Source organism: Polistes canadensis, unplaced genomic scaffold (genome assembly GCF_001313835.1).
Source record: "Polistes canadensis isolate GaletaPanama2010 unplaced genomic scaffold, ASM131383v1 scaffold_13, whole genome shotgun sequence".
NCBI lineage: Eukaryota > Metazoa > Arthropoda > Insecta > Hymenoptera > Vespidae > Polistes > Polistes canadensis.
The window spans coordinates 1,450,765-1,465,123 of record NW_014569560.1 but is presented as its reverse complement, the minus strand read 5'-3'; the positions used below and the strand labels follow the sequence as shown (position 1 = coordinate 1,465,123).

General features: G+C 32.6%; 1 protein-coding gene and 1 long non-coding RNA gene across 3 annotated transcripts; one reads left to right on the top strand and one right to left on the bottom strand.

Moving 5' to 3' along the window:
• The first annotated feature begins 336 nt into the window (after nt 1-336).
• LOC106793334 lies at nt 337-1,090 on the top strand. The gene is made up of 2 exons (XR_001382404.1): nt 337-469; nt 558-1,090. It is a non-coding gene; the product is annotated as an uncharacterized LOC106793334 (long non-coding RNA).
• Nucleotides 1,091-5,023: 3,933 nt separating this feature from the next.
• On the bottom strand, nt 5,024-14,053 carry LOC106793333 (lissencephaly-1 homolog). Of its 2 annotated transcripts, none has more exons than XM_014760178.1 (7): nt 13,923-14,053; nt 9,293-9,444; nt 6,701-6,854; nt 6,378-6,584; nt 5,843-6,253; nt 5,367-5,715; nt 5,024-5,283 (listed from the first exon to the last, which is right to left on the bottom strand). In XM_014760178.1, exons 2-7 carry the CDS (start codon nt 9,328-9,330, stop codon nt 5,210-5,212), a joined length of 1,233 nt encoding a protein of 410 aa, XP_014615664.1. In that variant the 5' UTR covers nt 9,331-9,444; nt 13,923-14,053; the 3' UTR covers nt 5,024-5,209. The 2 variants fall into 2 exon arrangements, with proteins under 2 accessions (XP_014615664.1, XP_014615665.1); XM_014760179.1 differs by lacking the exon at nt 13,923-14,053 and adding an exon at nt 13,472-13,642.
• Nucleotides 14,054-14,359: the final 306 nt, after the last annotated feature.

Genomic DNA, 14,359 nt, shown 5'->3' with positions numbered 1-14,359 from the left:
GTACATATGTACGTACATTTTTTTCAATTTATAAATGCTATAAATATATATATTTGATAAATAAAATCGATGTAAATATCAATAATGTAATTCAATAATCATCTGATGTTTCCATGAACGTTCCTGATTGGTCTATATCATAGAACCTAAATAGGACAATAAAATAGCTATACTTATTATTCTATAAATGAATTAATTTTTACTACAAGTGTAAAAATTATTTACTCTACATTTATAGATTGAATAATAAATAAATTATTATAAAATTATCAGTCATTTTTATAAAATAATAGAAAATTATAGAATATATATAGAGAAATCTCACAGCTCCATCTTACGGTAATTTATGTTAAAGAAAAGTAAATAATTAAATAAAACATTCTAACGCATTGTAATATATTGGATTGGGGAATAAGTTCATAGCGTTTTAATAATTTCTTTTATTTTGCAACGATTTGTTTGCTGTTTGGTAACGGATAAGTATTCATTCGATAGAACTCTTTCTGCTCTACAAAACTATGTTAATTGTATTTTTGAGTTATTTAATTTTTTATTAGTTTTGAGGATTAGAAATGGAATACCCAGGAGGCAAAAATCAACATTTTCGACACCTGCTCTTGTTTGCTTTTCATCGAGGTCAAAAAGCTGCAGAAGCAGCGCGGGACATTTGAGACGTGTATGGAGAAGGTGTCATAGGCGAGTCTACAGCACGGAAATGGTTTGCTAAGTTCAAAAATGGCGACTTTAACGTCGATGACATGTACCGCAGCGGAAGGCCTTCTGAATTCGATGAAGAACGTCTCAAATCACTTTTGAAGGAGAACGGTCGCCAAACCAGTCGTGAATTGGCGGAAAAAATGAACTACGATCATAAAACGATTCTCAATCACCTTCATTCAATAGGATTTATCGAAAAATTAGGAGCGTGGGTGCCTTACGAGCTCAACAAAAACAAGAAAGAAAGTCGCCTTCAAATGGCTTCTCAGCACCTTACTCGCCATCGAACAACACGTGGTCATAATTAAATTCAAAATATGTGAACTGTTATTGAAATTTAAAGTTTTATAAATAAATGATTACAATTATTTTGTATATATATCTTTGATATCAATATATTAGAATAAATTATATTCTTATTCTTTTTTTGAATTTAGTTTTTAGACATTATCTTCTAATAGAATCGATAATAATTGTTAATTTGAAGTTAAAAAATATTATGAAAAACATAGATATATTATAAAGGATGAATAATACTTTATTACCATTCTACTATTTGCAACATTATTAAAATTGGTAGAAAAATGGAATCACTAAAGCTAGATAACGAATCATGAAAAGCAACTACAACATAATTTTTATTACATTAACCATACGTAGACACAAATATCAAGTGCTCAATATGCGTATAGTTTCATTGTATGCTTATAACAATATATTTCTGGCCCTTCTTTATCACACCCTGGAATACTGTTATCAAGTGCATGTATACATATACATTTGCATATGATCATATGTGTACATATGTATACAGTACATTTAACTTCTATCATATTTGTAATCTTACAATAAAAAAAAAAATATTTGTTTAATTTCAATATTCTAATAAATATTTTAGAAGAAAATTGAATAAAGTTAAATTAAAATGATACTTATAAATGAATGTAAATTGTAATAAAACTAGATTGTATATTTTCTTCACGGTATTTAAAATATTACGTCGTAAAGCGACACAATGTTACAAATGAAACATGTGCACCGAAATTCATAGATGCATCTCTTACAATTAATACTATAACTTTTTTCTTTCACATATGATATAATGAAAGTTATGTATGTTAGAATGCAAAGATAAATTTCACACAATACACAAATCAAATTCGGTGAATAATTAACGAAATTACACGCCATTTTTAAACATCGTGCCGGTGCATTCTCAATAAATATTAGAAATAATTTCACGAATTTATTGAAAAATAGTTAAAAGGTAATAAAAGAATAATATAAACTATGGAATAATGTAGCATTCGGTAAAGTTTTTCTTTTTCTTCGCCATTCTATTATTTCTTTTGTATAGCTAATAGCTTCGTTTAAATTAAAATAACTATTATTATTAATAGAATAATATGAAATATATGTATATGCAGGTAATATAGATCTTACGACTCAGTGACAACTTCATTTATTTTTCATCAAAATAATTTAGTACCACATTAATTGAAGGGTATTTTTCCCAGGAGTAAATTTGGTTAGTAGGTGAACAAGGAAGAAATAGTAGGAAAAGGTTGTAAACGTCAGTATAATGTTTGAAAAATTACCCTTAATTAAGCATTGTCATGATATCCATACTGTACACTTACAATGCAAGTACATATGAATGCAATAAAATATGTATATGTCAGTGTGTCGTCCAACCATAGATTTGAATTGAATTGTTTTTCTATTTTTGCCTTTTTATCTATGTCATACCTAAAAACTACTGTTAATAGTGGTTAAAACTAAGTATAGAATTAGCAATTTTCATTTTGGAACTCACACGTTGAATTATGTGGTTTCGGTTTTCAATATAAATATGCATTCTATTTAATAAATATAATTAAATCGATGAGAAATTCTTTGACTATGCTTTGTATTTTTTTTACTTAATTTTCCTCGATAGGTTATCATTATTAATGCACATTGATTGGATGCTAAGCACTGGGCAAAAGCTTATATTTTCTTTTATATTCTCTAGTTAGAGTACACATTAAATTTCCCAAATTCAACCTTTACTTTTGTTGCTTCCCATTCAAACAAAAACATTATAAAAATTGTCCATATTAATTTTAGTCTTTTAACCACATTATTAACTTAAATTTGCACAATATTATATCTTATATTCTTAATTGTATTCACTTTGTGAGTATGCACATTTGAGTACGTTTATACAACCCCATCACACTGGGAGGAAACAATCCCCAATATATTGAATATATATGCGTAGTTATTATATTGAAAAACAAGCGATATTTAGATAGAAGAATTGTTTTATTGAGCTAATTGTCTCTTCGCAGTGTGTCATTTATTTCAAATCGACTGTCTAATGTAGTGGATTTTATCTTCTGTGACGACAGGCAGCAGAGTATCTCAACAGCATACTACTTACTACAGTTTTCAAAACTAATCTGTGGTAATTCAATCGTTGGCATTCGATATATAGCAGTCAGTAAGTTACGCCACTGCTTTTTTTTATATCAGGTATCCTATTTGAAGTTCTACACGCAATTATCTTTCAAACTATCTTTTATTCAAAAAAGTGTTTCAAGCAGAAATTACTTTCTTCCAAGGGGGGCATTTTATAATAGTTATAAATTTAGTTTAAGTGGATATGCCTTAGATTTCAAAGCATGTCTTTTTTTTTAATGAAATTATACTTGTTCGCTTAAATAGACGGTTATCCCGTTTAATGACGAATTCATCAACCTACATGTTGGTCTTTCAATGTCGTCAAAATTCATTTATTACTGTTTCAAACTTACCTTTAATTAAACATTTAAAAATTGTTCTTTATCTTTAACATTTAAAAGGACGACCTTAGATATTAAGACAGTAATTTACTCTATACCTAAACGATAATTCCACCCTTTGAAAGTTGTATAAATTTGTTGATAGACATCCTTAACACAATATTCTTTATATTAGGAGTAGATTATTAAGAGCAGATTATTCTCGATAAACTTAAATCATGGTAAATGAAATAATTACCGAAAAGAGAACTAGTTAAAATTATGCTGATTTCTTCGAAAAAATGGTTACACAAATGTTTGCAAACAAAAATAATGATAAATTTCACGATTATTGTGATTTTGATTCACGTTTATTACTATTCAATAGATGAAATACCCCAGTAAACCAAATTTTAAGGACGTTAAACGCGAAGGTAAGTTTTGAATGATAATAAATGATCTTGGAGGATCTTGAAAGACCAATATATTACAGCTATAAATAGATAAATAGATAAATTTGTTACGAAACGGGCTATATTTCTACGTAAGTGAAACAAAATTGATTTTATGATTTAAATTATATTACAATTATTTTTATTATAAAATAAATCATAAAATCAACTTTTTTAATTTGTTAACTTAGTCCACTGTTACAATTACAGCCACAATTTTATGGGATACATACATATATATATACATATATATGTATACATAATTTGATTAAAAGAAAATAAGGCTCATATTGAAATTTCGGAGGCACGTTCAACTAGACAAGGTTTGTAACCATTACAAGGTGTCCTCCTTCAAACAAAGTAAGTTCTATTTACTTAAAATACTTTTCTTGAGTAACGAGTAGCTTGGAAGATAATTATTGCAAAATGTCAAATGGGACATCATGTATATGAATAAAGATGAAGCAGCATCCCATTTTGAATTGCCAAAAATAGTCGAGGAGAGTGCATAAAATAATTACAAAGCTTTGTTCTTATATAGGTGATGACACAGTTCTCATTTTCATCACAATTACAAGAGTCAAAAAAATTCGACGAAATGATAAAGAATGTGAGAACCGAGGAGGACGATAATATCCTTTATTTTATACTTAATATCGCATTTTTGATATTATAATAAATATTGATAATACCTGAAAAGAAACAGAGAAACAGGTGAAAGAGAAAAAGATGGCATTATAGCGGAGAGCCAGAGAGGATAGAAGAAGAGGTAATGGGGGTATAAAAAGGCAGTCACTGACAAAATTTTGCACTAAGTAGAAATAAATATATATAGAATATCCCGTCTTTGTTCTCGCGCATTTAGTTAAAGAAAAATAAATTCCTATGGTTTCAAACACTATAATGCTGTAAATTGTGTAATATCCTCCTCGAGATGAGCCTATATGTACTCTCCTCGATTAGTGCAGTTCGTTACCGTAAAACGATATACAATATTAATATAATTACTATAATCGTACTTTATTATAAATTAATTAAAGAGCTCTTAGTCGTACGCGTATGTATTTATAATAATAATAATAATAATAATAATAATAATTAATAATAATTAATAATAATAATAATAATAATAATATTAATATTAATCATAATGTATGTACGATAGCTTTTGGAGCAGGTTACTCTTTCGGCCATTTCAATCGAACTGGACGCGCATGTTTATCTTCTTCGCTCTTCATGTTTATGAAGTTCCAAAGAAACTGTAAAATAGGGTGACTAGCGACACTCCCAGATCTTCACCGTTTGATCTACGCTACCGGTGACCACATATGGATGATTCTTGTGAAAATCTAAGGATAAAACATAAAAAATAATAATTGCTATGTTGATTAGCAAAAAGAAATGAATGTAAATAGTATCTTTATATATTTACCGACAGAGGTGCAAAAATGGACATGCGCTTCTAGAGTTTTCATCGCCCTCTTATAACGCGTATCCCATACTCGGAGTGTCTTGTCATCAGAAGCACTGACGATAAACTTTCCACCTGGATGGAAAACGATTCCACGTACCCAGTTATCATGTCCGAGAAGTGTGAAAAGGCATACACCAGCACCAACATCCCAAACACGAATGGTCTTGTCACGAGAACCAGACGCAAGGAAGGGACCTTCGTGAGCTCCTTTATTGTCTGCTCCTGCTGCCGCATTGATTGATGCTCTTGCACTTTCTGGTGCCCATGCGATACATTCAACGACGTGGTCGTGGTCTCTGAGTTCAATCTTTGTCAAGAAAATGTTGTAATGTTTTTTTATTCAGTATAAATTTATACGCGCAAGGAATGTTCTTAGAAGAAAATTAATCAGATAAAAATTGTCTATTAATATCAATACATATATATATATGTACCTTTGTTTCTTTCGTTGCTATATGCCACACTCTCACCGTTTGGTCGTTTGAGCAACTGGCAATGAGTTCTCCACAAGGACTAACTCGTGCCATTCTCACCCATTCTCTATGACCTGTTAATGTTTTTACGCAATAACCCGTTGCTACCTCCCACATCTTAATCGTCTTGTCCCTAGAGGCGCTTACTACAAAATCACCTTGTGGAACAAATGCTACAGAGCTTACATTATGATCATGACCTTGCATTGTTTTGACACATGCAAATGATTGATGAAAGTCCCACAATTTAATGGACATATCCGCGCTACAGGAAACTAATAGTTTTCCCGAGACGTCAAACGAGATATCCTGCACACTGTCAGTATGGCCTTTCAATGTTCTTTCAAATTCTCCACTTTCAAAATCCCATACCTTGAAAAAGAAATTACATACATATATACATTAGAACTTTTTTCAGCTAAAGTTCATTTTTCTTCTTTCTTCCAAAAAAGAAAAAAAAACATTTCTTACGTGTATGTATATATATAATATTTACCTTTATAGTGGCATCTTCACTAGCAGATACTATAAGACTAAATACAGGATGGAAAATAACTCTATTAATCGGCGCTCTGTGTCCGCTGAGACAAAATTTCTCTGGTGGCCTAGGTATCCACTCGGATGGTGATCTTTTACCTCGCGTTGGCGCACCTTCGATGAATTCTTTTTCTGCTTCTGAAAGCTTCGATTCTAATTCCATTACCTACAAACGTGGATAATAATTAATAAAAGATATTTAATCATATCAAAACCATGTTCACATTTAGACTGATTCTTTGTCAAATAGATACAAAAACAAAAAATTTCTCAGGAAATTACCTTTTTCTGTAATCGTATGACTGATGTCCATTTTTTCTCGAGAAGACCACCGTATTTCCTTTCAACTTCTCCCGGCATATCGGCTTCCTTTTTGAATGCTTCCAGTGCATCTTGATAGCCATTGGTGCTAAGGTAATCCGCGATCGCCTTATTTCTGCGTACATACAATAAAACAACAATGAGTATTAAAAATGAATTTTTAATCATTCTATTTAGTTGATAACGGGGTAAAATAGTAAAGTTACATTCCAACATTTTAACAAATAAAATTATCATGAAATTTTCACATTCAACATGCCAACATTTTACATATGTACATATCGGTAGAAAAGCCATTTATACGTTGTCGTCGTCGTCAATGGTTAATGCTAACGTTTGTGAACACAATGGAAACTTGCAGGTTGAATATATGTGGGAAAGGGATTGAAAGTCAGACATAGCTGGTGTAGGGTGAAAGACCTTAAGTCGGTTACATTCGTCTCTATTCACCTGTATTACAGCTACTAACCAATGTGCTACTTCGTATATACACATACATTATCATCATGAGTTTTTTCTGTTCTCTACGTGTGTATACGCATCCTCTTTAGGTGCGCTATTATATGAAATGTTTGAAGATAGAGAGAAGCATGTATGTAACATATATATTGTATATATATATATATATATATATATATATATACAAAATATATCAACGTTAAATTGTATAATTCAGTTTAATCTTTAATCTAATCTACGGATTGAATTTCAATTTCATATCCTAACTATTAATCTTTTGTAAATTCATATATTATTTATTTGTAATATATAATTCTACTTTATTTTCATATTTAAACAAGTCAGTATAACAGATAACTTTAGATCATCTCCTCGATATTTTTTACGAATAAGTGTGTGAGAGAGAGAGAGAGAAATTAGGATAATCGCTATTATAAAAAAATCTTAAGTCATGTAGGCGTCTCTATGCAAGAGTAGGGAAGAAAACATACATATATCTATTTATTAAAATTTTATTTTACAGATTCTTATGATTTTTTAAAGTGAATCTTCCTTCTCATTGAAAAAGAGAATGAGAAGGAGAGAAGTGTTTGAGGAAAAAAGAAAAAAACATGAGTGTAACGAGCGACGTGGACTATGCGAATCGATGCACAAGTCCTCCTTTTCTGCCTCATTTTAATTTCTCGTCCCCTTACTAGTTTCTCTCTTTCTCTCTCTCACTTTTCTCCCCCGCATCATTCTCACTCTCTCTCTCTCTTTTTCTTCATCCCCTATATACGTGTCTCAGTTTCTCGTTCGTCCTGTTAACTCTCTTCGACCTACGCCGACTCATTTCGCACCGTTATCGATCGCAAACTCTGCGCGTGCTCGAGAAACCATTCCCTTCCAACTTTATCCACTTCACCCCACTTCATTCCCATCCCACCCCCTCCTTAATATTTTCCCTTCCAACTCACTACCCTCCGGTTATTCTCCTAGTATGGATCTACGATTAATTTGACGTCATCGGAAATAGTCTTTCAGCTATCGATTCCCCGATCGAAATTAAAGATGAAGGTTAGTCGACTTTGTGACCAATCGGTCACCAAAGGACGGAATACCCTTTACAACTACATTGACGTAATTTAACGGAATGGTTATACATTTAGAAATGAATAAGTATGACTCAAGTATTAAGTGTACAACTTTGCTTCCGCTTTCCTATTCTACTATAATCAATCAAATATGATATTTGCCTTTAATAAAAGTTATTTGATACTAGCTTGGATAACAAATAAAATAATATTTATAATTATATATAATTTTCGTAAAGTCAAACGTAGAAAAATAATAACATTGAATGCAACGTTTAAATTTGACATTTAAAATCGATCATTTGATCAGTTCTGTTACGTTTCATATTAAATAAAAATTTGTCTGGATTCGAGCTAGAGTTATCTGTCCTTCTTGATCTCTTTTTAATGCAAGCGTAGACTTGTAATATGTAGGGGTTAAAAGAGGGAGAGTACGGTCTCGTTTTCCTTCTCTTTCGTGGTTGCAGGTTTCCTCGATTGATCCAGGCCACCGTCTGCACGCACTCGCGTGCAACCACCCCCACTCTTCATCCCTGTGTTTCTCTCTCTCTCTCTCTCTCTTTTTTTCTTTCTCTTCTCATCTAACTGCATAGACAGAATGAACTAGAGGGGAGAAAGAGATATAGGATGGTGGCAGGAAAGACGGAAGGAGACGAGAAACTACAACTTGACTACTCCGGAGAAAGCCATTGTTCTCTCTTAAAAACAACAGCCTGAAATACTGCACCGGTGCGAAGCCCCGTCCCAGCATTAACGTGAAAAATCTCCTAAGAGTCTAAGGTATTAGGGCTGGTAATAGTACTCTTGAATAATTCAATAATCAATTATTTTATAGGGACTCGAGCGCTACAATGGACTTTGGGTCTAACCTTTCATTGTATAATTTAATTTTTAAACTTTAATTACGTTCAACTTGAATATAATAAATATGTTGTTTTCAATTAGATAAAATTTAAGTTGACGAGAGGAGAGGAAAGAAGAAGAAGAAGAAGAGTGAAGATAATAATGACCAAAAACTTACAACTCCTCCCTCTGACGTTGAGACAGCACCATTTTCATGATCCTTAGATTGTTTGTTGCCTCTTACTGGATTTTTCGATAATAATTCGATTGAGCACGACTAGATTCTCCAGTCAGCTCTCGTTTTGTTCAATACCCTGCCTTCAGCATTGCCTGTAATACAGAAAAAATAAATTGATTAATGCAACGTTCAAGTAATTGAATAAAAAGGAAAAATTTGAAGATACAAATATTATTTATATATATATATATATATATATATATATATATATATGGATGATTTTGTTTTCTTCTCTTCGACAAAGTCAAAAGAAAAGAAAAAATTTGGGTGGAATATAAGTTGGTCTCGTTTGGAAATATGTATATTCCGGTCAATGCAAAAAGAAAGTACTAGTTATCGCGTCATCGGCATGAACAACGATCGATTTAAATGAGGTCGAAATACTTTTCTTCGCGGAAGGTACGAAGAAGGTACGAAAGTGAAAGGGGGCGGTTAATAAATGGAGTAACGACCACATAAGAAGGTTCATAAGGGAGAAAAAAAAAGAAGAGATTATGTTCTAAGCCATGTCCAAAAGCGTAAGATATCATCAAGAGGCCAACGTTATTAATAGTGTCGATATACATAAATATTTACATAATTATTTGCAAATAACGTCGCGCCATTGAAAATAATACTTAGAAGTTCGATATGTATTGCTGTTATGCGAAAGCATTTAGGTTAACTACTTTGCGCATTTATTACCTATATTAACTCATGACATTGGAATTCCTTTGATAAACCGGACAGATCGGATGAATTATAATATCGTTTCGCAATGACCACTTTGTCCCTGTCCCGTAAGCAAATGAATAAAAAAAGAAATAGAAATACGGAAAGAAAGGGAAAGAAAAAGAGCGCGCGAGAGAGAGAGAGAGAGAGAGAGAGAGAGAGAGAGCTAGAGAGAAAAAAGTGTAGGTGGAAACGCATCTCCTCGTTTGATCTCTAGTCTTCCCTTCTCTGATCTCATAGAGAAGTTATACCTGCGGTCGCCATTGCATTTTCGAGGAAACTGGTATTATAACACGATCCTGACACGAATAGAAAAGTGGGCTTGCAGGAGAAAGAAGGGAATGTGGCAGTGACCTTGCATTATTATTTCGGCTCGCTTTTAGATTCTACATGTACGTAGGAAGTAATTTTTCTCAGAAATAAAATATGTATGTGAGATTAGTATACATATATGTCGATACGCGTCATCGACACGCAATGATACGTAGTACGTAGTGATGAAATTGTGATATAAGGGAGGTAAATACCAATCAACCCTATTTGATGAGTGAAAAAATATTCTCCAAAATATTGTAATTTATTTTTTTATAAAAATAAATAAAGAAATATAGAATATATTCTCGGAAAATATCGACAAGTAAGTGAAAAAAAAAGAAATAAAAAAGGAAATGATGATAAGTAAGGTATATATAGGAAAAGGTAATTGCGTCTTAGAAAGGGAAAAGAATAAGTGAAAGGACCTTGACAATCACCAAGAGGGATGCGAGTTAGGAGAGGTGCGTCTAGGTGCCTTCTCATTATTAGGTGTCGCGACGCTTGAACGACGCCGTCGCAGTCACAGCTGCCAACAACGATGGCTATGACTATGACTATGACTACGACTAGGACACAATGACAACACGACGACGACGACGACGACGACGCCCAATCGATACACCACTACCCATAGTCCACCTACTCCTCTCTCTCTTTCCTACCCGCAACGTGTATATTTTGCTTCTCGTTCAAATATTCATATCGTTCTCTTTCCAACTTCACGATCGGACACGAACTAATGCGAAAGAGGTCATGATCGGCATTACCAATTTGTTGTTTTTTCTTTTTTTTTTTTAGACAAGAAAAAAGCCTAATTGATTATTTTATTTATAATACCTTTATATCGATAAAGGAATAACAACCTCATATATAGTACATGTTTATGAAAAAATCTTCTTTGATGGATGCTAAATAGAAAGATCATGTATTAAATTTGATACCAGTTATACTTATTCATTAATAGGATACAACGTACGTGAATAAGTATATATTTTTTATGTATTATTCATGCACATTTTCGAGGGATGTTAAGAAGATTGAAGAATAGTAAGAATATACTATCAGAATTTTCTCCCTCTCTCTCTCTCTCTCTCTCTTTATATATATATCTTACTCTTTCGTCTCTTTTTTTTATTCGAAATAACAAGAATTTTATCAATGAAGAAAAAGAAAAATATCGAAGAAACCCGAAGAGACAAATTTCACACGAGCTTGTACGGGACTTTATTCTGCTAGAGTATTCTTCCGCATTCCAACAAACCCATTATATATACAAACTTTTCTTTCGAGATAAGAAATATGTTTTCGATTTAATATTAATTTATGAATAAACATATTTTTCTTACTAATCGAACAAATCTAATAATTCTTGTAGTGACTGTAATAATAAAGAACATATACATGTTAATATTTATAATATTGGGGGTTTTAATTTCTTTCTTTTTCTCTATTTATCTATATCTATTTAGTTATACACCTGTTATTTATTTGAAAAGGTTAAAAAATGGTAAGCAAAATATGGAACGTTTTCCTCCTTTGTAAAAGAGCTCAATGCTCGTACTTCCGGGATCTTCGAAGTCGAGAGAGGAGACTTTGCCCTTTTCCGATCTCGCACACACACACACACACACACAACACTTATTCGTACTTGTTGGCTTCGTTTTCTTATTTCAATTCTATATATTATACATATATATTATATATCACTGGAATATATTTTGTCAATAATAATAAATGATTTATTTCGATTGTGTTCTATAAATAAAATATGATTTTGAATAGTAATAATATATTAAAAAAGAAATAAAAACGATCACATTGATTAAAAGAATTGTGATTGACGGAGAAAATGTTCTCTTGAGGAATATCTTAAATCCAGACGATCAATAAACCCACAGGAACGTTGTGTGTGTGTGTGCGTGCGTGTGTTGTTGCGTTATATATACACTAAGATGTAATATAAATTAAAATTTATCGAGTAAGGGGGAAAATAAGAATTTATAGTCGATCGACGCGTTTATCCTATTTAATATATTTGTTTAGACAACTAGAAAGTAACCTAAGTAACAACTTTTACACGTTTTCTTATCGATAAGAATACGAAGATGACAATGCTTCCTTGCAGATCTTTTTCTGATCATCTGTAATCGAGATTTATGATTGATACAATCTGTGTATCGTTTTTGAACATGTCAAAAATGAATGTATATATACATATGTATGTATATATGTATCTATGTAATACTTGAAGTAATCAAAGAAATCACGAATTCGTTGTTTGCAAAGCATCGACACCGACAAAATCGACCGTCCTTGATAATAGAAAGATAATTATTACGATAAACACATTAAGAAAAAGTAAATGAGAGAGAAAGAGAGAGAGAGATACATCAAACGATTAAAAATTCGCAAGAACTTTTATGCCAGGTATGACGTAGAGAGAAAAGACAACACTTCGAGAACGTTAGTGGATATGATATATGAAACTACGATTTTTAGAAAATATATTTAAACGTATTTTTTCTCTCAAAGCGAAGCATTTCTTTGACACAAATTACGGACAAAATATTTTCACGAACAATTCGAAAGTATTTTATTTTTTTACTAAATTTATTACTTTTGACAATATTACCGTATCACAATTACAATAATTTATAAGTTTTTAAACTTAACGATGTGATTGATTAACAGCTGATCGAAAGAATTAAAGAATGAAGAGAAAGAGAGAGAAAGATAGAGAGAAAGAAAAAGAGACAGAGACAGAGAGAGAGAGAGAGAGAGAGAGAGAGAGAAAGATAAAGGAGAGCCGAAGACAGGGCTGTCAAAAATCAGCGGTTTTTAACAGAAACCTATCTGATAAAACGATGTAATTGTTAAAACAAAGAATTAGATGGAATACACGACACGTGTTTGAGATGCAACTTGGAAACACAAATACAAAGGTTCTTATCGACTTCCTCATTGAAAGACGAGTCCATATCGTCACACTACGCAAGCGGTCATCGCAAAAAAATCAATTCGGAGTGACGTACAACGTGTATGGTTAGTTTATCAGGCGATTCGAATGTATTAAGCTGTGTTAAATGAACATACCAGCTTTAGAATCGCTCGTTCAAGATGATATTGTGACACGTCAAAATATGAGACCGTTTTGAACCGTTCGTATGAAACAACCGTTTGTTGTAAATCGTGAACGGCCATTTTGCCAGGACCCGTCACACGTCTCTTCGTGCTCTTCTCACTCTATCACCTTGTATCTCTATCTCTCACTCTCTCACTCTCTCACTCTTTAACTCTAACTCTACTCTATACTCTAACTCTCTTTCTCTCTCTCTCTCTCTCTTTCTTGCACATATATACAACATACACTCTCCTTCTCTGTAACGTTTTCCCTCTCCACCTCTTTCTCATTCTTTCTTTCTTTCTTTCTTTCTCTCTCTCTCTCTCTCTCTCTATCTGTCCCGCTCGTATTTTGTGAAATCGTCTGTAGCATCTATATCGCCGTCCATTAGAAATATGTGAGTAACGAGTCGTAAGTACTCACGTATTTTTCCAGGGTGTTGTATTAACGTTGGGATCCTTTAGATTCGAAAAATTCGTGTGAAAACCCGGGCGAGCACGACCATTGAAAAACCCTTCGAGATCACTTCTGCGATCGGACTAGCCGCAAGGTGGCGCCTTAAAAGATTTCGCTGGTCACGCATGCTCCTTGCCGCCGCGATGTCACGTGACACAACGACCTGCCCATTCCTTCACGATCTTTGTCGATGTTAGGCGATGATAACCGACCTTCTGTAAGGCTTACCACCCATGCTTTTTGTTCTGTTATTTGCATCTACAATATTTGTATTTATATCATATTCAGTGTATCGATAATGAAGTTTCTCATCTGGATATGTAGCGTCCGTCGGTAATGAAATTTTCGCAGCTAGCATTCTTATGCGTCGGTAATGAAGTTTCATAGCTCTTAAAATGTTTCAT